This window comes from Eptesicus fuscus, chromosome 14 (assembly GCF_027574615.1).
Source record: "Eptesicus fuscus isolate TK198812 chromosome 14, DD_ASM_mEF_20220401, whole genome shotgun sequence".
Taxonomy (NCBI): domain Eukaryota; kingdom Metazoa; phylum Chordata; class Mammalia; order Chiroptera; family Vespertilionidae; genus Eptesicus; species Eptesicus fuscus.
In genome coordinates, this window is record NC_072486.1 from 72,384,245 (window position 1) to 72,406,160 (window position 21,916).

At 39.8% G+C, this 21,916-nt stretch overlaps 1 protein-coding gene across 7 annotated transcripts in view; it reads right to left on the reverse strand.

Annotated features, from left to right (window-relative positions):
* ST7 (suppression of tumorigenicity 7) overlaps window positions 1-21,916 on the reverse strand; it is a 308,974-nt gene that overhangs the window by 122,562 nt on the left and 164,496 nt on the right. For all 7 annotated transcript variants that reach the window (XM_054725931.1, XM_054725934.1, XM_054725933.1 and 4 more), the window contains exons 2-3: window positions 18,561-18,643; window positions 5,316-5,475 (exon numbers count right to left, since the gene is read on the reverse strand). In XM_054725931.1, coding sequence (XP_054581906.1) covers window positions 5,316-5,475; window positions 18,561-18,643 — 243 coding nt within the window. The remainder of the gene's footprint in view (window positions 1-5,315; window positions 5,476-18,560; window positions 18,644-21,916) is intronic.

The window sequence follows — 21,916 nt, forward strand, 5'->3', positions numbered from 1 at the left end:
GTTTATTGGCTAATGTCACATCAGCAATAACATTATATTCTAGAGTACAGGGTTTTAATGAAATGATTCTGTTTAATTGCTTAATAATTGCATTAGTCTTGAGTTTATAGGCCTCATAGAGGATCTGGACTAAATTTTTGAGGAAGTACTTAATATCTTGGACTTTGAAGTAAAACCACCAAATGTGACCTTGGGCAGATGACTTAACCTTCCTGTACCTCAGCTCCCTCAACTGTAACATAGAGATTATAATATTTGTTTGTGGGGTTATTGTGAGGATTAGGTGAGTTAATACATGTAAAGCTGATAGTAGGCACTTAGAGTGTTAGTTATTACTATTTGAACTATATGGCTTTCTATGGGAAAAATTATTTGCTCTAGTGTTATGAGACTTCAAGGGTCTATGAAGGTCTTAGAATATATCTTAGCCCTCTACATGAGTTTCTTCATTTCCATTGCTTTTCTTTAATTTATTATCTGTATTTAATCAGTGCTTGAATTGCCTCTAGTGATATAATACTGTAATTCAAAATTCTATATGAAATTATTTTTAAAAGTTTTAGATAAAAGATATAGACCTTATACAGATTATATGAGTGTAAAATGAGATGATTGGTGACAGAAAGCCAAATGACTATAACCAATTTGTCTAAAGATCCAATTCTATTCAAGAGGCTATTAAAGTGTCTCAGAGAATTTAAACTTGACTTTGGCAAGGATACGTCTCACGTGATGGAACATCCTGCACTTTTCCAAATATCTTGAAGAAACTGAGCACTGCAAATCTTGTCTTTATAGCATCTTATTTGAGAACAGGGAAAATTATCACACAGATGTTTCCATAAACCCAAATTTAGAATGTTATTGGGCCATGAGAATCTATTCCCTTAAGACAGGGAGAGGTTGGCCACGTTTTCAATCCCTATGCATCATCATCTCAAAAGCTAACTTGAATTAAGAAATGGCAGCAGATGACATGGCAAATATATCTGCAAGATTTATCAGAAACTATATTTGTGAGAAAAATAGCAAATAACACAAAACAAATGAAATGTTCATAAATATTGACCTAAGTCAAATAATCTAAAATTTGGCTATATTAAGATAAAGATCACTGCAAATTTTGAGAGGGTTTGCACTTAGGTCAATTTATACAGATCCAAATGTTAAACAAATATATGAACAGTCTGCCCTGTAACAATCACAAACTTCTCACTCCTCACTCCCCAAATTATTCTAATGTAGGCCAGGTCTTTTAGCTTTTAATCAAAACAAATGATTCTTTATAAAAAGAGCTAGACTATGAGTTTCATATAGACTGATGTTTATAACTAGTATTTTGTTTATATTTAGCTTTTTCAATGATTTTCTCAAATAAGCAATGTCATTCAAGTGTTTTTGCCAATGCCCAATGGGACTTTGTTAGCCATGTTGTATTTCATGTAAGATCCAGCAAAGAACTGTCTTATGATGCTCCAAGAAATTCAATAGATTCACCCTTCTGTTATTAAGGCAATAGTCATTTTATTATTTTTAAGGCAATAGGGATTTTTAAACAAATAATTTTAACAAAATATTTTTATTACTCTCAGTTTTGACCTACTTTTCCTTTTATACTTAGCTGAAACCAGACTATAGAAAGTGCTTAAGGATAGAGATAAGCACAGACAATTTTATAATATTTTTATTAAAAAATAAAAATCACCAAAAGAAAAAAAGAAGAGGAAATGGTATTAGTCCCATGGTATCTGGTATTTCCATACCATCATACATACATATTTGTTGGTCTGAGTTAGCCAAATATTAGAAACCCAAATGTCAAGGAGAACTGTGCAGACTGAGCCCTAAAAATACTTATGCCTGGCCGGTGTGGCCTAGTGGTTGAGCACTGACCCATGAACCATGAGCGCATGGTTGGATTCCTGGTCAGGGCAGGGATTATGAACTCAATCCCCAGTAGGGGGTGTGCAGGAGGCAGCTGATGGATGATTCTCTCTCATCATTGTTGTTTCTACCTCTCTCTCCCTCTCCCTTCCTCTCTGAAATCAATAAAAACATATATTTTTAAAAAATGCTTAGGATAATTTCAATTTGCCTAAATATAACTATTTGCACAGTTATGAGATCAGATCATAAATACTATATATATTATGAATAGAAATATTTTTGCATAGTAGTAGATATTTAATAAATGCTAGTGGAACTGAATAATATTCAAAAGCTCAGTATTCACCAGGTAATAACTCAGTACAAATAAAACTGGGAATGTCCATGATTATTATTGTGGACTATCTATATAATAGGTCCTCAGGTTACGTTGGAAATCCATTCCTATGGCGCGACGTAATGTGATTTTCGCCGTAAGTCGGAACCCACCTACATAAGCACCTACATCACTCACATAGAGCACATACACAGCAGTAATGAAGTGAAATAGTAAAAAAAAAATTTAAAAGAAAGATAACAATTCCTGACCTTTACTTGTGGTAAATAAATAATAAAAAACATAAAGCACATATGTACATACGTTGAAATGATGGAACTTTTTTTTTTAATAAATAAATGGGAGATGGCGACATAACCACGAAGCGATGTACGTTTAGTCTGACGTAACCCAAGGACTGCCTGTATATGTAAAAGCCTAAGTGACCTTTATGACCAAACGACCGGAACAACTGGTCAACCGGTTGCTATGACATGCACTGACCACCAGGGGGCAGACGCTCAATGAAGGAGCTGCCCCCTGGTGGTCAGTGTGCTCCCACAGCGGTAGCACCACTCAGCCAGAAGCCAGGCTCACGGTGGGCGAGCGCAGCTGCAGCGGTGGGAACCTCTCCCACCTCCACGGTAGCACTACTAAGCCGCGGTGGTGGTAGGTGCAGAGGGGCCGGGATGAGCAGCAGCAGAGCTGCGCCCGGCCGCCTGCCACTTTGGCACTGCTACATCCCTCGGGGGGGATGTCGGACTGCGGGATTTCGAAACCCACAGTCCAACATCCCCTGAGGGGTCCCAGATTGTACAGGCTGAGGGACCCCACCTGCATATGAATCCATGCACCGGGCCTCTAGTATTTTTATAAAGGGCTTTCATTGAATGCATAAGGCTTATTCAAGGCATTCATAAAGAGAGAGAGAAAAATTATAATAACAATAAGAAGAGCATGAGCTCTTTATTGCATTAAGGAATGATGTCAACAGATTTAAACTGGGTAGAGAGATAATTACTTTTTTAAATGTATTTTATTGATTTTTTACAGAGAGGAAGGGAGAAAGATAGAAAGTTAGAAACATCGATCAGCTGCCTCCTGCACACCCCGCACTGGGGATGTGCCCACAACCAAGGTACATGCCCTTGACCGGAATCGAACCCGGGACCTTCCAGTCCGCAGGCCGATGCTCTATCCACTGAGCCAAACTGGTTTCGGCAGGTAGAGAGATAATTTTAATGAAAATAAAAAGATATTCACAATAAAGACTGGCCTCAAATGAGGCTGCTTTCTGTTTTCAATCCGTTAATTTTTTACAATGTTCTGTATCAGTTAAAGACTACAGTAATCAGGCAAGAGCACATTTAATCTCTGAAGTCTTCACAGCAGATGCAAAGTGATGGCAATTATCCACAACTGCTTATGTGATGATTACTGAGTGATCAAGATTCCTCGTTAGCATGATATGCCACACTCATTAGAGTAGCTGGTTAAAGTAATGGTTCACTTTGCTGAGGTTTCTTTTTGTTTCTTTCACAAAGTGGATGAGTTTACAAAGTCTCAGATAATTTTGTCACCTTGGTGTACCCTCTCTTATACATGTAACCTTTAGGATGAAGTAAATGTGTACCTAGAGGTGCCCATTGCCACTCATGGCTGGCTGGCAAAGGGTGTATTAAAAGAGCATTGAATGAACATCAGGAATAAAATATATACACAATGCTACTTGAGCTTATCAGCTGCCTATGAAATGTGGACTGAGTTATTCTAGGAAGGAAGAAAAATCATCTAACCTAGCTCTTTAATTTCTTCCTCTTCATTCTTTGAGTCTCAGAACTTGTGCCCTCTCCTTCAAGAAGCAGAGGACCCCTCTTCTGTTCTCCACAGCACTGATGCTCCCCTCATACAGAGAACTTAATCACTTTGTCTCCATCAGTAGACACGAGAGTTCCATGAGGACATACTATTTATAAGAACCTGTGCAAGCCCAGGTTCATATTAGGAACTTAGGAAATGTTTACTGGGCTGATCATGAGACCAAACTATAAAATTATATTCTTCCTTCTTATTTTATGGGTGGAGAAAACATAGGTTTTGTATGTGCTCATTCATTCATTCACTAAGCTTCAGCGATATGAGATACTGCAAAATGCTAGAGGTACTATAATAAAATAGTCAGTTAGAAAATTATAGTACAATTTGCCCTGGCTGGTTTGGCTCAGTGGTTGGAGTGTTGGCCCTGGGACTGAAGGGTCACGGGTTCGATTCCGGTCAAGGGTCGGTTGCAGCCTCAATTCCTGGCTCCAGTAAGGTGGCGTGTAGGAGGCAACCAATCAATGGATTCTCTCACATAGATGCTTCTCTCTCTGTGTCTCTCCCCATCTCTTCCACTCTCTCTAAAAATCAATGGAAAAATATCCTCGGGTGAGCATTAACAAAAAAATCATAGTACAATTTGATAAATGTTGCTAAAGATAAAAATATTAAGAGTCAGTAAATGTGGAGATATGTTGTACAATCTATCACAGAAGGCTTCTGAGGATATGACATTTGAGTTGTGTTGTAAAAATTAAGCAAACACAGAGACAAGGAGACAGACTTCTGGGCAGAAGGTCTTTAGAAAACATGGCGTGTTCGAGAAATAAAAAGGAGAGAGACAGGATTGGGACGGAAGCCCTGGTAGGCAAAAACAGTTAGAAGCAGCTTATGCTGTGCGAAGGAATCTGAGTTTTATCTTCAGTGTAATGAGAACCGATGAAGACTTTTAAGCAGAGGAGCAATGCTATCAGCACTAGGTAGACATAAGATTCTGTAATCAGCATGGAAGAAAGTTGATACATTCAATAATGTTTGAGAAATTAGGGACAAGAAGGCTGTAGACTCAAGTTTGAAATGTTGACCATTAGCTAAATCAAATGAAAGAAAAATAAAATTAAACAAGATAAATATTCCTTTCCTTGGGAGGCTTATATGATAGTTCTCTGGTAGAGGTTGTCAACTCCTTGGGAAAAGAAACTAAATTTTTCTCTGAATATTTAAATAACAACATTCTTACTGTCATAGAGTAACTTAGTAACCAAACTGCTGCAAATAGAAGGACTTTTCATACCTGAGACACTTTGCCTGTTGGAATCTGAGTCCCCATTACTGGAGTTAGAATTGTTGGAGGAGTTGTTGTCAACCCCTCCCAGAAGGGGGCGCAAGTGGCTTACTGAGACTTGTTCAATGAATGATGTTCCATACTTGCGAAAATACCACCATTCAAATATCTAGAATAGAAAAATAATAAGTATGATTATGGTCCTTGTTATTGTTTATGGTTTTTGTATACACGCCCATAAAATATATTGCATTTACTAGTTATATGTACCTTTACTAATTATATGTACCTTAAATAATTTTTATCCCCAAAATTTTGTTTTATTCTAAAACTTAAAGAATTTATAAAAGTCAAAACACCAATTATACTTTAAATTCTTGTTGTTTTCTCCAATTAATATTGTTTTTCTTTAAAAAATCTGCCCTGGCCAGTGTGGCTCAATTGGTTGGGTGTCTTCCTGTGCACTGAAAGGTCGCTGGTTTGATTCCTGGTCAGGGCACAGGCCTGGGTTGCAGCCTCAATCCCAGGTAGGAAGTGTGCAGGAAGCAGCCAATCAATGTTCTGCTCTCACATTGATGTTTCTCTCTTTCTCTCTCAAATAAATAAAAATATTTTTTAAAAGAAAAATCTGTAACTACAACCATGGATAAAAGAACACTGAAAGAGTTGCTCAGTATTATTTTTCTACAAATTTACATATCTATAATAATCTATAATAATAAAAGCATAATATGCTAATTAGACCAGACAGACGAAGGACCTTCCAGACATCCTTCCGGATGACCTTCCGAATGAAGCCTGCGAGGGCCAAGGCAAGCCGCCACGGCTGCGAGGGCCGAGCCCCTTGCATGAATTTCGTGCATCGGGCCTCTGGTTATTCTAATAACAAAATCATTATAGCTGAAAGAGAACTCTAAAAATATATACAAATAAGCCAGTTTTAGAAGTATGGCTTATGAAATTCTCCACCTAAGACTGTGATAAAGCCATACCTGCATAAAGTCATTAAGACAGCACAATCCATTAAAAAAGAAACAACCTCCTGAGAAAGGCTGGTTTTACAGAAAGCGTGGGAGGCATCCCATTTCATGTATGGATAGCATTCAACTGCTAAGAGCTTCAGCAAAGTCCCACCTGCTAAGAAGTGCTTTATAAACACAAGCATCTACCAATAATGTTTCCTAGTTCACAAACATACCAATTGTTACGTACTGTGGATTGCAAAGGAGAAAAGAAATAACACTCAGTGAATTTTCTAAGCACGGGGAAAGCAAGCGCCTCTCCCAACCCTCCTCCCCTGGCTCCCCTGCCCCTCCAGTGAACGCTCTCTCCCACATCCTTTCCTCTCCTCCCTGTCTGACTTGGAACATCTTTTTTAAGCAGTCACAGATCTTTACTCAGAAGAAATTTAAGAATCAACTATATCCCAGAGTCTCACAGCATAACTATATTATATTTCCATAACAATAAAGAATGTGAAATTAACATATAATTAGTTACCTTTAACTTTACTTATTTCATAAAAACAAAATTTTGATATCTACTCTGGAATGGGCTTTGAGCTATTATTTTTAAATTGATGTTTTCTCTCTTTTGCTCTAACAAAAATTTCTTTCAGACAGACAGAAAGAACATCTATGAATGACCAGATGAAAATAACAATTAGACCAAGAACTTGATTAAATCCAAAGATTTACCACTATTGCCCATGTGAATTTCCATGTATTAAGAGATCAAGTTTAATAAATTTCACTGTGCAGATGGGAAAATATGTTATGAAATCTAAGAATAAAAAGGACTAGTCTATAACATTTGGAATGCTAGGAATAAAAGATCTTGCTTAAAGAAGGAAGGAAGTTTAAGAGTGGTAAATTTATAAACCATGGATACAGAAGAGAGTTTGTAACCTCAGGTGAATTATTTAATCTATTGGAAAGCAAGTTTCTTTAGTGGAAATCATATATATTACAAATCATATTTAATATTAAGAACATATTTATTAGCCCTAGCTGGTTTGGCTCAGTGGATAGAGCGTCAGCCTACAGACTGAAGGGTCCTGGGTTGATTCCTGTCAAGGGCACATGCCTGGGCTGCGGGCTCGATCCCCATTAGGGGGCGTGCAGGAGGCAGCCAATCAATGATGTCTCATCATTGATGTTTCTATCTCTCTCTCCCTCTCCCTTCCTCTCTAAAATCAATAAAAATATATTTATTATTAATGGTCCTCAATTTTCACAACCATGTAAAACACCTGGTCTCAACCTCCATGTAAAAGGCCTAGTTCAGTGCCTGCTGCATAGGTAGTTCTCAAAAGTAACAGCAAAGCTATCATTTAGTGCAGTGGTCGGCAAACTCATTAGTCAACAGAGCCAAATATCAACAGTACAACGATTGAAACTTCTTTTGAGAGCCAATTTTTTAAACTTAAAACTTCTTCTAACGCCACTTCTTCAAAATAGACTCGCCCAGGCCGTGGTATTTTGTGGAAGAGCCACACTCAAGGGGCCAAAGAGCCACATGTGGCTCACAAGCCGCAGTTTGCCGACCACGGGTTTAGTGTATTGATAACATACACACCTCACATACTGCTAGGACATACCCCTCTTTTTGCCAGTCTACAATTTGTGCTAGTACAGTATCTTGTCTTGTTACTACGTTGTTGGCTGAAAACCCTGGAAATCATTGTGAAAAGGGGTATTGCTCACCATAGTCCTGACCATCCAACATAGCCCTGAAGGGATTAGTGGCATTGCCTTTGGAAGAGAAGACTCCAAGGGACTCAAAACACAGAACTGCGGGTGGCTCTCAATCATCTGTGATGGGGGAACGTTCTTTGCTCTGCTTCTTATATTCTGCTGCTTGGGCACCTGCCAGGCCTTACTTCATTCTCTCAGTCACACAGCGCTAAATGCTCCACACCAGGCATGAGCTGTTAGAGAGCACACATGTGGCTCTGCACAACCAGTCCTTGCCACAGACCTACAATGCCTCTCCCAGGTTGCTCCTAGCATGGCCTATTCCCATCACAAAAAGCACCTCAGGATGCTTCAGATTTCTGTTTTCCCAGCAGAACCAGAGAATGTCGGTACTAAAAGGGACTTTAAAGTACCATGTACAGTCTCCATTTAGAGATGAGGAATGAGGTCTGTATGTGAAGGTGCTGTGACCTGACCAAAGTCACACAGTTACTTAAGTAGTTGCTTAGTCTAAAGCCCCAGCTCCATGCCACTAATCTTACCAGGGCCCTGCAATAAGATATCTTTTTTAACACTCTTGATCATTTAAACAAATAGACAGATGTAGCTATCCCTTTTCAAATATTCACTTCCATGTGTCCTCCCACTCTACTGTCTCTCTTAAATTTCCTAGCTGTCAAAACCAATCCAGAAGTAGCCAATCAAATGGGACCCGATAGCTCCCTCTAAGGTGTAAATGACTCTTATGAACAGGATATTTACATTATAATCGGAGACAGACCTTCTATACAGTATTTCTAAAGCAGGAATAATGGGCCTCAGGAAAGACTGGGTTATTTCTGCAGTTTGGGGGAGAAGAGGAGGGCCTTTGCTCAGCAGCAGACGACTTCTTACCCATCACTGTCTTTCTTTATACTAGTGCCCCACCACCCAAGAGAAGAGGCTCCAATATGTACTGAATGAACAAACACTTCAAGAAAGAAGGAAAGGACTTAAAGCCTTCTTCAACTTCAAACCAAGTATTCTATTTTGGGATCTTTGCATAACAAGCTGCCTCTTATCCTGAAACATGACAGGCTTTGGGCCAGCTCTCACAGTATTTCAGAAGAGCCACACTAATCCAAATGGGCAGATGGTGTTACCTAACATGCACAGGTTTGTTGTCACTTTGAATTCTTCTCCCCAGTGCATAACCTACACAGCTCTCATAAGCAAATTTAGATTTTAAAATTAGTTTTTGGACATGCTAATAGCTATTAGTAACTGGGCTTGCCACAGCACAACAAAACAGTTTTTAATCTGATACATAACCATAAAATTAAAATATAAATTAACACATTTCATAGTCTTAAAAACGTAATCTCTCTCGTATGTGTTTCCTACTCATGTTCCATCCCAAGGATTATACAGCATCAACTGGATTAGAAAGCAACAGTGAACCTACCATCTAGCTAAACGGTAAAAACCCTAACACACTTCATGACAGCTGAGGTGTATGACCTTGGTTGGTTCTTTTGATTCTCTGGGGCTTGATTATTTAATGTGTAAAATAAACTCACAGTAAGCACTCAGTTAATGTTGGATGGATGGATGGATGGATAGATGGATGGATGTGTGGATGGATGATTGGAAGACTGGATGAATAGGTGATTAGAAGGTTGAATGGATGGATGAATGATAAGAACTGGCCTGGTGATTTAATGGTATAAAATTTAAATAAACAGCAGGACCAATGAACGGGTTTATATTAATTTTGTTTGCTATTTTTAAAAAAGAGAGGCTTACATATATTTGTGGAAGAGGAAAGAATCTAGTGGAAAGAGAAATTGAGGATGCAAAAAAGGTCAACCAAACATGAGGCAAGATGCCAAAGCCCAGGAAGCACAGCCACCCTTCCTTGAAAAGGTAACCTACCATTTCTTAATCTAAGGCAGGAAGAATGGGGAAGGATGAAAGAGTAGAGGGATCCAGTCTATTTTGGAAAGTAGGGTGTGATGTGAGCTATTTTACATATATAAGAAGGCAACAAAGGGATAACAAATGGGTGAAACTCATCTCCATAGAGATGCAGACAAGGTTTATCTTCTAAGAATAAGTGGAGATGGAATTGGAAATGTGAGGGTGGAAGAAATGGTTTGAATCTATACCTTGCAGAACAGAGGGCCATAAGCTATACTCGGGACCTGGATCACATTTAAAACAAAGACCCATTTGTCAAGGTCTCAGTTACCAAGCCTCCTCCTCTTCACTAACGGACAGAAGTAGAGGATGACTAAGGAGCACTGGGGTTGGGGCTTAGGGTGGAGATCCAGGTTGGCAGCTGGCCTAAGGTGCAAACTTGTCTCATCTTCTGCCCCAGGGAAGGAACAAAAGTCTGACAAGGCCCTTTCATCTTTCTTGCAATCCTAAAAGCTGAATCTTTCCTGATGATGCCTAGATTCTTCCTAGGCAATAAGACCTCCCCTTCTTGAACTGCATGTTCTATATATAAAACAGTTCTCTCCATAAATCAGGGACTTCCCTATACACATATCACATTAAAAAACACTCCAAGATTCCATACAGCAGCACCTTAGTAATTACACACCAATTCCACTAAATCCATGGGAAATACAAAGATGTCACAGTCTGAAATTGACTGAGTGCTTCCTGTGGATTAAAGTAGATGATGATAGCAAGAGGATAGATACAGTGATATGGAGATTAAAGAGGAAATATGAAACTTTCTAGCAGTATACTTCTATGGAAAAAATGCCCAATTGACACCTGCTCTAAGTCTTCAGAAATATATTTGGGGGTAAACAGTGTTTGGGGCAAAAGGGAATATCCCGGGCTTAAATGAGATAATCTAAGGCAGTTGTTACAGGTTATTTATGGTAAGATCCATAACATAACTTTCCTGTTAGAATTTTCAAGTATATTTCTTTCTCCATATTCACCTACCCTTTAAAAGTCCCACCCAATTCCTTATGGCAGACTTTTTTTTTACTCTTAGTTTCTGTATGTTTTGTTTAGGAATACTGAAGAGATACAAAGAGGTCGTGACCTCCTGCTTCCTTGGTCTCAGCTGATCCCTCCCTCCTCAGTCACTTGTTTCCCTATCAGTCATGGGGGCTATGTGAAGAACTGGTATTCATGCCCTTCCATGATCTCTCCTGGCCACCTACTGCCTTTAAGAAAAGAGAGAAGACAGAGATCTGAGGTTCTTTTCAAGGTCAATAGTCAATGATCCATCCCACCTCAGTGTCTGTATGTCCACAGGATGAGACTTTCCACTTTAGCATTACTGATTGTGGCTTAGAAGGAAGGATCACTCTCCTGTGATGAAGTTATAGAGCCACAGACAATTAGGAGAAGCCAGCCTGTGCCATGTGCCCCAAGCCCTGCCAATTCACGTACTTGGTCTTGGGTGGTGTTCAGAACCCATCATTTTAAATAAGCTCCCCAGATAATCCTAATGCAGTTGGTTAATTATTCACTCACTGGATCTCTGTGCAAGCAACAAATATCCCTAAGTGTTTACTCAAACATATACAAAAACATAGATATGGTCCCAGCCTTTGTGAAGCTTCCATTATAGAGAGAAAAAAAACAATAAATGATTATACAAAAAATATATACTTTTTAAATAAATCGTGGGAGCTGTTGGTCTATGTTCTAGACTGGCCAAATCTGACCCAACCCATGGCCAATCAGAAAAAAGAAAAAAGTGTCTCCCCCTGAGAAGGTTGCATCTTTCTCCCTTTTAAATCTTCTCTCCCCCTGCCCCCTTTTTTATCTTCCTCACCCATTTCTGTGAGTCTGTTAACATGAAAACATCAACTGCTAGACATGCTGCTATCCACCTTCCTAGTCAACATGTCATGAAAGGAGAAGGATGCCGTGGCAAAGCAGTGGAGATTTAAATCCTAGTCCTCACTCACCCTTACCTAGCAAGGTGACCTGGGAAAGTCATAAGCTTTCTGGAGGCCTAGTCCTTAGGTCTTTTCCGGTTTCAATTGCATGGCTTCTGAGGGTTCATACCTCCAGCCCCTCAATTGTATCATTGTCGAGCCTCTCAATTAGTGCTCAAACGTAAACTGAAAAACCCAAGAAGATAGTTTTGTCCCTTTATCTGCCATTTGCCTGTTCACCTTCTTCACCATGTCTCATCATTTATCTGATCCACTCATATCCACAGTCAATCCCTGACAGGCATCTATCTACTCTGTGGCATCTAATCTCCTGCAAAAGATTCTTAATTTTCATGGTGACCCCAGGAAGCTAATAAGGCTGAATGAGCCTTAGTCTCCTACCACTGTCTGCAGGTTCCCCTGCCATCTCGCCCCTACAGCCTCTCTCTCTTTATTCTAGAGCCGAGAGACAAGCGGCTCCATAACGGACACAACTTGGTATTTATATGCTACTTCCACACCTCAAAAGCCCTTACAATCAAGTTTCCCTGAGTCCTTTTTCACTTTTAGCACCATAATTACTTAGATGATCCACATGTCTATCAAAGTGCTACCTCAAGTGCAAGTCAAGTTCTTTAGATAAAAGAAAAAAAAAAGTTAAAAGGAGCCATAACAATCTTCCAGTCCCACTCCCTTACTTTTTTTTAAATTCTTTATTGTTTAAAGTATTACATATGTCTCCTTTTTTCCCCCACTGACCTCTCCCCAGCCATTTCCACCCCCCAGCACATGCCCTCATATCCCTAGTGTCTGTGTCCACTGGTTATATTTATATACATGCATAGAAGTCCTTTGGTTGATCTCTTAACCCCGCCCCCCCCCCCTTCACTCTGATGTTGGACAGTTTGTTCATGCTTCTCTGTCTCTTATTTTTGTTCATCAGTTTATGTTGTTCATTAGATTCCACAAATGAGTGAGATCATGTGATATTTATCTTTCTCCAACTGATTTCACTTAGCATAATGTTCGCCATGTCCATCCATGCTGTTGCGAATAGTAAGAGTTCTTTCTTTTTTATAGCAGCGTAATATTTCATTGTGTAGATGTACCACAGTTTTTTAATCCATTCATCTGCTAATGGGCATTTAGGCCATTTCCAAATATTAACTAAATTGTGCTGCTATGAACATAGGGGTGCATATATCCTTTCTGATTGGTGTTTCTGGTTTCTTGGGATATATTCCCAGAAGTGGAATTACTGGGTTGAATGGGAGTTCCATTTTCAGTTTTTTGAGGAAACTCCATACTGTTCTCCACAGTGGCTGCACCTGTCTGCATTCCCACCAGCAATGCAGCAGGGTTGCTTTTTCTCCACAACCTCTCCAGCACTGGCACAAGCCTTTTCATCTCAGTCCGACTCCAGCCATTTGTCATCACAACCCAAATCTACCGATTTCGTCTTTTATCTGCTCTATCAAGGACATGCCCAGTAGCCTCTGTGGGCAATGTTTATTTCAATGGAGAACATTTTTGGGTTTTGTTTTTGTTTTTGAGAGTGGTCAGATGGATATGTGGAGAAAGTGCTTCCCTCAGTGCAACCTCGGAGAGAAGGTGGCAGGGGGCGGGAGGGAGGTAAGAAATCAACCAAAGGACTTGTATGCATGCATATTAGCATAACCAATGGACACAGACACTGGGGCAGTGGGGGCTTGTCCTGGGGGGGGGGCAAAGAAAGAAAGGAAGAAAGAGAGAGAGAGAGAGAGAGAGAGAGAGAGAGGGAGAGAGGGAGAGAGGGAGAGGGAAGGGAGGGAGGAAAGGAAGGAAGGAAGGAAGGAAGGAAGGAAGGAAGGAAGGAAGGAAGGAAGGAAGAAAGGGCTTGTGCCAAGCAGGCAGAGAGGCAGCTTGAAGTTAAGCAGAGAGAGAGCTGCCTGGATGAGTACCTGGGCACAGAAACCAAAAGGGAAGAGTGAGAAGTAGGTGGTATGACAAACTCATTGCTGGCTTTCAACCTGTGAAATTAAGAACTAGCTGTGACATCTAGTGAAATGTACACCAATTAGTCCTCATATGTTTTTAAACACATCAGTGTAAAAGAGAACAGCATTTGGCAAATACATTTTATTTCTATGTATATTTGTTCAATTAATTGACATTTTCTTGACAAGGAAACACCAGGGTTTTTTATTTGTTTTCTTACCTCTCTTCTCCTAAGACATCACATTACATGATAATTTCAGTCTCCAGCAAAGGAATCCTGAGGTCCCCAAACAACCAATTTCCCCAGGGCAGCCCGGTACTATGAAAGTTCTCTGCTTGACTCTCCTAACATTGCTCAGGGGAGAGTAGTTAAATAATCGTCTCTCTGGTGCCAGGAAACAAACCAAACCGCTAAGCAGCTCTTTTCAAAGCACCTGATCCTTTACCTCAATGCTGCTTCTCCATGAAATGCACTTGGCAGACAAGAGTTGTGGCTGAATAGAAACCTCCACCCTAGGTTCCTTCCAGCATTAGCAAAGCTGAGTCCCCGAAGGCTGGACAACACCAATGTCAACAATCTAAAGCAGGAGCCTACAATTATCAACTATTCCCACATTGGAGTTACTTTGCCCTCAGTACAAACTAAACATTTTTGAGAAACGCCTTTCAAAATCTTCACACATTAGAGGTTTTCCTTTGCTCAAAGTTCCACATAGTCAGGCATTGTGGAGAGCAACTACAGCGTTCGGACAGGTTCAAGCCTCGGACTGACTAGTGGCAAAGCCACATACAAGTCCCAGCTTGGAGGGCAAAGCCCTCCCAGCACAATTATACCAAAAGGCTATGATTGTAGGCTTGACCTTATAGTCGGACCCTGCAGTCCTAGGTAGCTAAGGGATGTGGGCTGCGGGGTGTGTGTCCTGTGTCTGTGTGTGTGCAAGTGCGCGCGCAGCAAGTGCTGCCTAAACAAAGCTTAACAGAGTTCAGAGAATGGCAACAACAGGAAAGAAGATTTGAAATTCGCAAGAACATTATAAATATCTTGCCCTTGTTTTGTTTTGTGTGATCTGACTATAAAATAAAGCTTCGGCTTACAGGTTGTGGCACTGTCTCTCCATCCGAGAACAGTGTCCCATCTAGCCCCAACTGTATTCTCTTGTCTGTCTTCTTTAATCCTTCACCGCCCCTCCTCAGGTTCACCCCTGGCCATACTGGACGCTGTTCAAGGCATATCCTCTGAGAATGCTGCAATGCAAATATCCCATAAGGAAGCACTGCAGTGGTCATCAGGTTTCAGCAGCTGCAGCCCACAGGCAGGGAGAAAGCCTCACCAGCCTGATCTGCAAAAAATGGCCATGGTCTAGGGCAGTGGTCAGCAAACTGCGGCTCGCGAGCCACATGAGGCTCTTTGGCCCCTTGAGTGTGGCTCTTCCACAAAATACCACGGCCTGGGTGAGTCTATTTTGAAAAAGTGGCGTTGAAGAAGTTTAAGTTTAAAAAATTTGGCTCTCAAAAGAAATTTCAATCGTTGTACTGTTGATATTTGGCTCTGTTGACTAATGAGTTTGCCGACCACTGGTCTAGGGAAATCCTTTATTTGGAGGACAAGAAAAGCAAGCTGATGGGATTTCACCATCCCTGAATTAGAAAGAAAAATGACTGTTTGGGTCTAGCTTATCAGAGTGAAAGCAACCCACATTCTTTTTTTTTTAAATATATATTTTTGTTGATTTCAGAGAGGAAGCAAGAGGGAGAGAGAGATAGAAACATCAATGATGAGAGAGAATCATGGATCGGCTGCCTCTTGCATGCCCCGCACTGGGGATCGAGCCCACAACCCAGGCATGTGCCCTTGACCGGAATCCAACCTGGGACCCTTCAGTCCACAGCATGACACTCTATCCACTGAGACAAACCGGCTAGGGCGCAACCCACATTTTTGTAATTAAAGCCTAATGCTCCCATAACAATATACTGCTAGAATAAAATCCAGACCCGCCATTTGTGCAGCAAGCTAACACAACAAGTGAGCAGGCAGTGAAACGAGTGCAAAAGCATGACTGCTTGTGGGAACACCTCTTCACCCTTCGCCAGCTGTGTGACCTAAGGCAGGTTTCTTCCTTGCCCATTCTACCACCCCGTTTATGCGTAAGTAAAATGGAAACACTAGCAATTACCTAATTGTACTGTTGTGAAGAATAATGAGTTAGCATGCACAGCGCTTAGATCTCTGCCTGGCACAAAGTAAGCACCACCTAAGCAGGTGATGTTCTCAAGTGAACACTCCTGAGAGGAATGCACAACCCTACCTTTCCACACCGGTGGATTACTGGCTTCGGGATGATATTGCTATTCAAATTGTATGCAAAAATGCTCGCCCTTTGTTTCCATTTGTTTAATGAAAAAAGATTTTGAAGATGTTTTAGAAAAAATACTAAAATATTATTTTTAATGTAAATAATTATTAGATGGAGATTTGTAATACCTACCCCCACCTCAAAAAAATATATATGTGCTAAAAAGATTGCCATGTTTTCAGCATATATTAGTAATAACTTATCAAGCATGTGAAAGCATTTCCTAGGTTTGACATTTCTTCAGTCCATTTCAGGATATTGAGGTGGGAACCTAAAGACAGAGGTTCTAGATCTGGCTTCACTATGAACCAAAAACATGAGCATGGGCAAATCTCTTACAGCTGATGCAGAACTCCCTATGAGGTCTTTATTTAGAACAAGGAAGACTTCAGATACAGATGGGTGTGCATTTAAGGGGCAATATGGTACAAATTATTTCATACACCTCATTTCAACCCATTTTTAGAAGGAACTTTAATATACTTCCCCTAACCTTGCTTGGTCTCTGCAGCCAACATTGGGCTTTCTATTTGGATTCCACTTACATAACCATCTTGAAGTGTCCCTTGCTGATGTTCTTCCCATTCCTGGTGCAACAGTATCAATTTTAAACATCTCTTCCCTTGAGTCCAGCAACCCATATGTTACAACATAGCAAGATTAACCTGAAGATGCTCTGACCACAAAAAAGGGTGCTCCCCACACTACCACCACTCCTCTCACCTGTTTGCAGGTTTCTGCCCTACACACATAGCTCCACCTTTTTTCTCTGCTCCTTAAAAGCTCAAGCTTCTGAAACCCTCTGTTCATCCAGGTTCATTTACCCTCTTGCTCCACATCTTTGTGTCCCCCCCCCCCAAAAAAAAAGTGTGTTTTTCTACAGCTTTTCTCAACACAAACTCTGTGATAACTTTCTTGTCCCTGTTTCTATAATAAAAAGTAATCACAGGGTATATATATATATATATATATATATATCCACGTTCTCCTTAAAGGTCATTTAAGTATATGGATTGATTCCACTGAGTATAGATGACCCTATTTGAGGTACTTAAAGAAAATGACTTCAGATGTTATCATTTATCTCACCTGTAACTATTTTAGAGCTTAATGTAATAGAACCACAGAGATAATTATCATAGTTTTTGCTTATTTGGAATTATTTAAAGGGAAACTAGAGAAAAATATGTAAATTTTGAGAGAAAAGGAGATCAGAGGAAAAAGCTTAGAATTTCCATATCCATGTCAATAAATTTAAAGAGACAGAGCTTGATTTCTATTGATTTTGATTATGTCCAATAATTTATTTTGAAAGGAGTAATGAAAACATTTTACTTGAACTGAGTCACATTTATTTTGTAGTGTCTTAGACCCTAGAATTTGATGCGAATTTGTTTTCCTTTATTTTCTCTTTTATTTATATTTTGTTTTTCCACTTTCAACAAAAGTAATACAAACTTAAACATATGTGTGTGTGTATATATGTATGATATATATATATATATACATACACACATACACACACACACACATACACACATAGATAGATACAGAGAGGAAAGGAGAGGGAGAGAGAGAGAAACATCAATGGTGAGAGATAATCACTGATTGGCTGCCTCCTACACACCCCCACAACTCAGGCATGTGCCTGGACCAGGGATCAAACCATGACCTGGTTCACAGGTAGACACTCAACCACTGAGCTACACCAGCCGGACTTATTGCTTAAAGTTTTTAAAAATATTTTACAAATATGGCCCTGGCTGGTTTAGCTCAGTGGATAGAGTGTTGGCCTGTGGACTTAAGGGTCCCGGGTTTGATTCTGGTAAAGGGTTCATGCTGGGGTTGCGGGCTCAATTCCCAGAGGGGGCACATGTAGGAGGCAGCCAATTAATGATTCTCTCTCATCACTGATGTTTCTATCTCTTTCTCCCTTTCCCTTCCTCTCTGAAATCAATTTTTAAAAAAGTTTAAAAAAATATTTTACCAATATGTAACCTAAGTAGTGTTAGGCCTCTATAAATGGCCCCACCCAACATATACACACATGCAAGATAATCACTAAGCTGCTGGTGTATATTCTTCTAGATTTTTCCCCTGTATACATACTAATGTATGCAGAGTGTCCCCAAAAAATGAAAACACACTTCAACAGCTGATAGCTCAATTTTGAAAATGAAATGTATTTTAATAAACACTGCCTTCATAATTATTCAGTGTGTGTATACATTTTTGGGGACACCATACACATACACACACACACACACACACACACACACACACACTCACGTAATCAGCATGTTTTTAAATAGGAAAGATTCCATCACTTACCAAAATAAGCCCCGATATTAGTGAGGAAGTGCCTGTCAGGGCCACGTAGAACTTCGGTGTTAACGTGTTCAAAAACATGCTCACTGAAAAAAGAAAGAGACAGGGAGAAGAACAAAGAATGCATGAGCATGCCAGTAAAAACAACTGCTTCATTTTTCTTTCTGTTGAAATCATTTGTTTCTGGTGATAAGAATTCTTACAACTATAACAAAGCCCCAATAAAATGGTTAGGCACTACACAAGTTCAGAATATTAGGTGTCAGGTTATAAATCCTGAAAGAAAAAAAACTCCATACAAGGAAAAAGAGCACCTTTTTTATTGTTGTGAATGGTTTTCTTGGATTCATCACCATTGAAAAGTCTCATCTAAGCTGGTTATACCTGTCAGTCAAATAATGAAGATGCCCTATATGTGTTGTGGGACCTACACATCTGAGTCTTTGATTAACCAACAAAGCAGTATGTCAGCCTTAAAACAAATAAAAAATAACTATATTCAACAGCTATACTTTCCTGACTGGCTCCTGGCACTCTGTTCACATCAACTATATAATTGCCCTGGTTGCCCATTAAGAAGGTTCACTTACAAAGAAGACACGAACATACAATAGTGTAAAGATAGCCTATTCAATAAATGGTATTGGGGAATTGGACAGATACACGCAAAAAAATGAGACTAGAACACCTTCTTACATCTTACATAAAAATAAACTGAAAATGAATTAAAGATTTCATTGTAAGACTTGAAACCATTAAAATCCTAGAAGAAAGCACAGGTAAAAAATCCTTTGGCATTTCTCCTAATAATATTTTCTTCTGATATTTCTCTTCGGGCAAGGGATACAAAAATAAAAATAAACAAATGAGACTAAACCAAACTAAAAAATTTTTGCACAGCAAAGGAAACCATCAACAAAACGAAACACAACTACTGGATGGAGAAGATATTGGTTAATGATACACCCGATAAGGGGTTAGTATCCAAACTTTATAAAGAACTCATACAACTCAACACCAAAAAAACAAACAACCCAATTAAAAAATGGGCACAGGACCTGAATAGACACTTGTCCAAAGAGGACATGCAGATGGCCAATACATGTATGAAAAGATCCTCAAAGTCACTAACTGTCAGAAAAAATGCAAATTAAAACCACACTAAGATATCACCTCATGCCTGTCAGGAAGGCTCAAGTTAATAAGTAAACAAATAAGTGTGGACATGGATGTGGAGAAAAGCGAACCCTCATGCACTGTTGGTGGAAGTGCAGATTGGACAGACACTGTGGAAAACAACATGGAGGTTCCTCAAAAACTTCAAAATACAACTTCCTTATAACCCAGTAATTCCACATGTTGGTACATATCCAAAGAAATCTGAAACACTAATTTGAAAAGTTATATACAGCCTTTATGCTCACTGCAGCATCATTTATAATAGCCAAAATACAGAAGCATCCCAAGTCCCATCAATAGACAAGTGGATAAAGAAGATGTGGTACATATATACAATGGAATATTATTCGGCCATAAAAAAAGAATGGAATGTTACTAGTTGTAACAACAAGGATGGACCTAGAAGATATTATGCTACGTGAAATAAGTCAGTCCAAAAAAAGGCAAATAGCATATGATTTCACTTATATGTGAAATTTAATAAACAAATAAAATAGAAACAGACTCATAGATACAGAGAACAAACTGATGGTTACCAAATGGGAGGAGGGTTGGAAGATTGGGTCCAAAAGGTAAAGGGATTAGAAGTACAAATTGGTAGTTACAAAATGGTCACAGGGATGTAAAATATAGCATAGGGAATATGGTCAATAATACTGTATTCCCTATGTATGGTGCCAACTGGGTATCTGAATTGTCAGGGAGATCACTTCATAAATTATATAATAGTTTAACCACTATACTGTATACTTGAAACTAATATAAAATAATATTGACTGTCAACTGTAATTGAAGAATTAATAAATGAATAAAAAGGTTAGCTACATATTTTATAAATATATTTTAGTTTATCATTTATAACTAGATATGTCATAAAACTCTGGCTATCACCCAAACAACAACTGACTTAAAAGGCTTTTTACACACATATTCATATTGCTTACTGAATTTGTTTGTGGAAATGTTACAGGGTTCCAGGGCAGGAAGAATAGAGAAACTGAGATAGGAAAGTTAAAACAAGGCCAAGCAGTGTAGGCAGCCAGCTTATAACTAACAAGCCAATATCTTCCCCACCAAGGACACAGAGCAAATGGTTTTTTTTTTTTAAAAAAAAAAACCTCCCTAATGAGAGAATGCAGAAAGGGAGGGGGAAATCAGATAGGAAAAAAAGGCAGTTTTATTCTCTAAGCAGAGAAGCCAGCAGTCTCAAGGCTTGGCAAGATAAAGTTGCCAGGTGCTTTTCATGAGTTCTGGGGAGCCCACAACAAAGTAAAAAAAAAAAAAAAGGAGGGGGGGGGACACCTGGAGAATGAATCTGTACCAAAATAGTCAGCAGAGGAATTTCGAGACCTATAGACAGGAGGGTATATAACACCTCAGACCTCCACCCAATTTGCTCTTCAGAATAGCTGAGAGCCCGTCTGTGCTTCATAAGCCAGACGGTTAGGTTTGCTTGCTTTGCTTTTTCAATGAATATGCATGCTTTAATTGGTTAATAAAATGGCTTTTCACAAGGCAGTCAAGGTCTCTCATATAAACTCATTTATGAGAAGACAAGGATCAAGGCTGAGGACAGCCCTCTCCCACTGACTCAGGGGGCAGTCCTGTCCGGGAATACCTCTGGTGTGGGTGAGAGGTGCCTATAACAGAAGGGGACCATATCCACTCTGGTTTTAAAACGAAGGATATTAGAAGTAGGATTTTGATGTCATTAGGTGAAAAGGTTTGGCATTTGTCCTGATCTCAGCCCAGAAAAGCACCGTTACCACACCACCATGAACAGAGGTCACAGGTCCTAGCAACATGCTCTCTGTTTGTGAATGAGACCATGGACAAAGAATGGAAACATGAGTCCGGCCAGCATGACTCAGTGGATTGAGCATCAACCTATGAACCAGGAGGTTACGGTTCAATTCCTGGTCAGGGCACAAGCCCGGGTTGCGGGCTCGGAGGCAGCCAATCAATGATTCTCTTTCATCATTTATGTTTCTACTAGAAGCCCGTTGCACGAAGTTTTGTGCAATAGACCTTCCTTCACCTGGCTGATCGGCCGGTGGCCAGAGGAAAACTGGTGCTGGCGGAAAACTGGTGCCGGCAGCCATGCAATCGGCCACCCCGAGTTCCGCCACCGGCGCCTTCTGCCGGCTCCATGGGTCCTCCCATAGCACCGGCCATTGGGG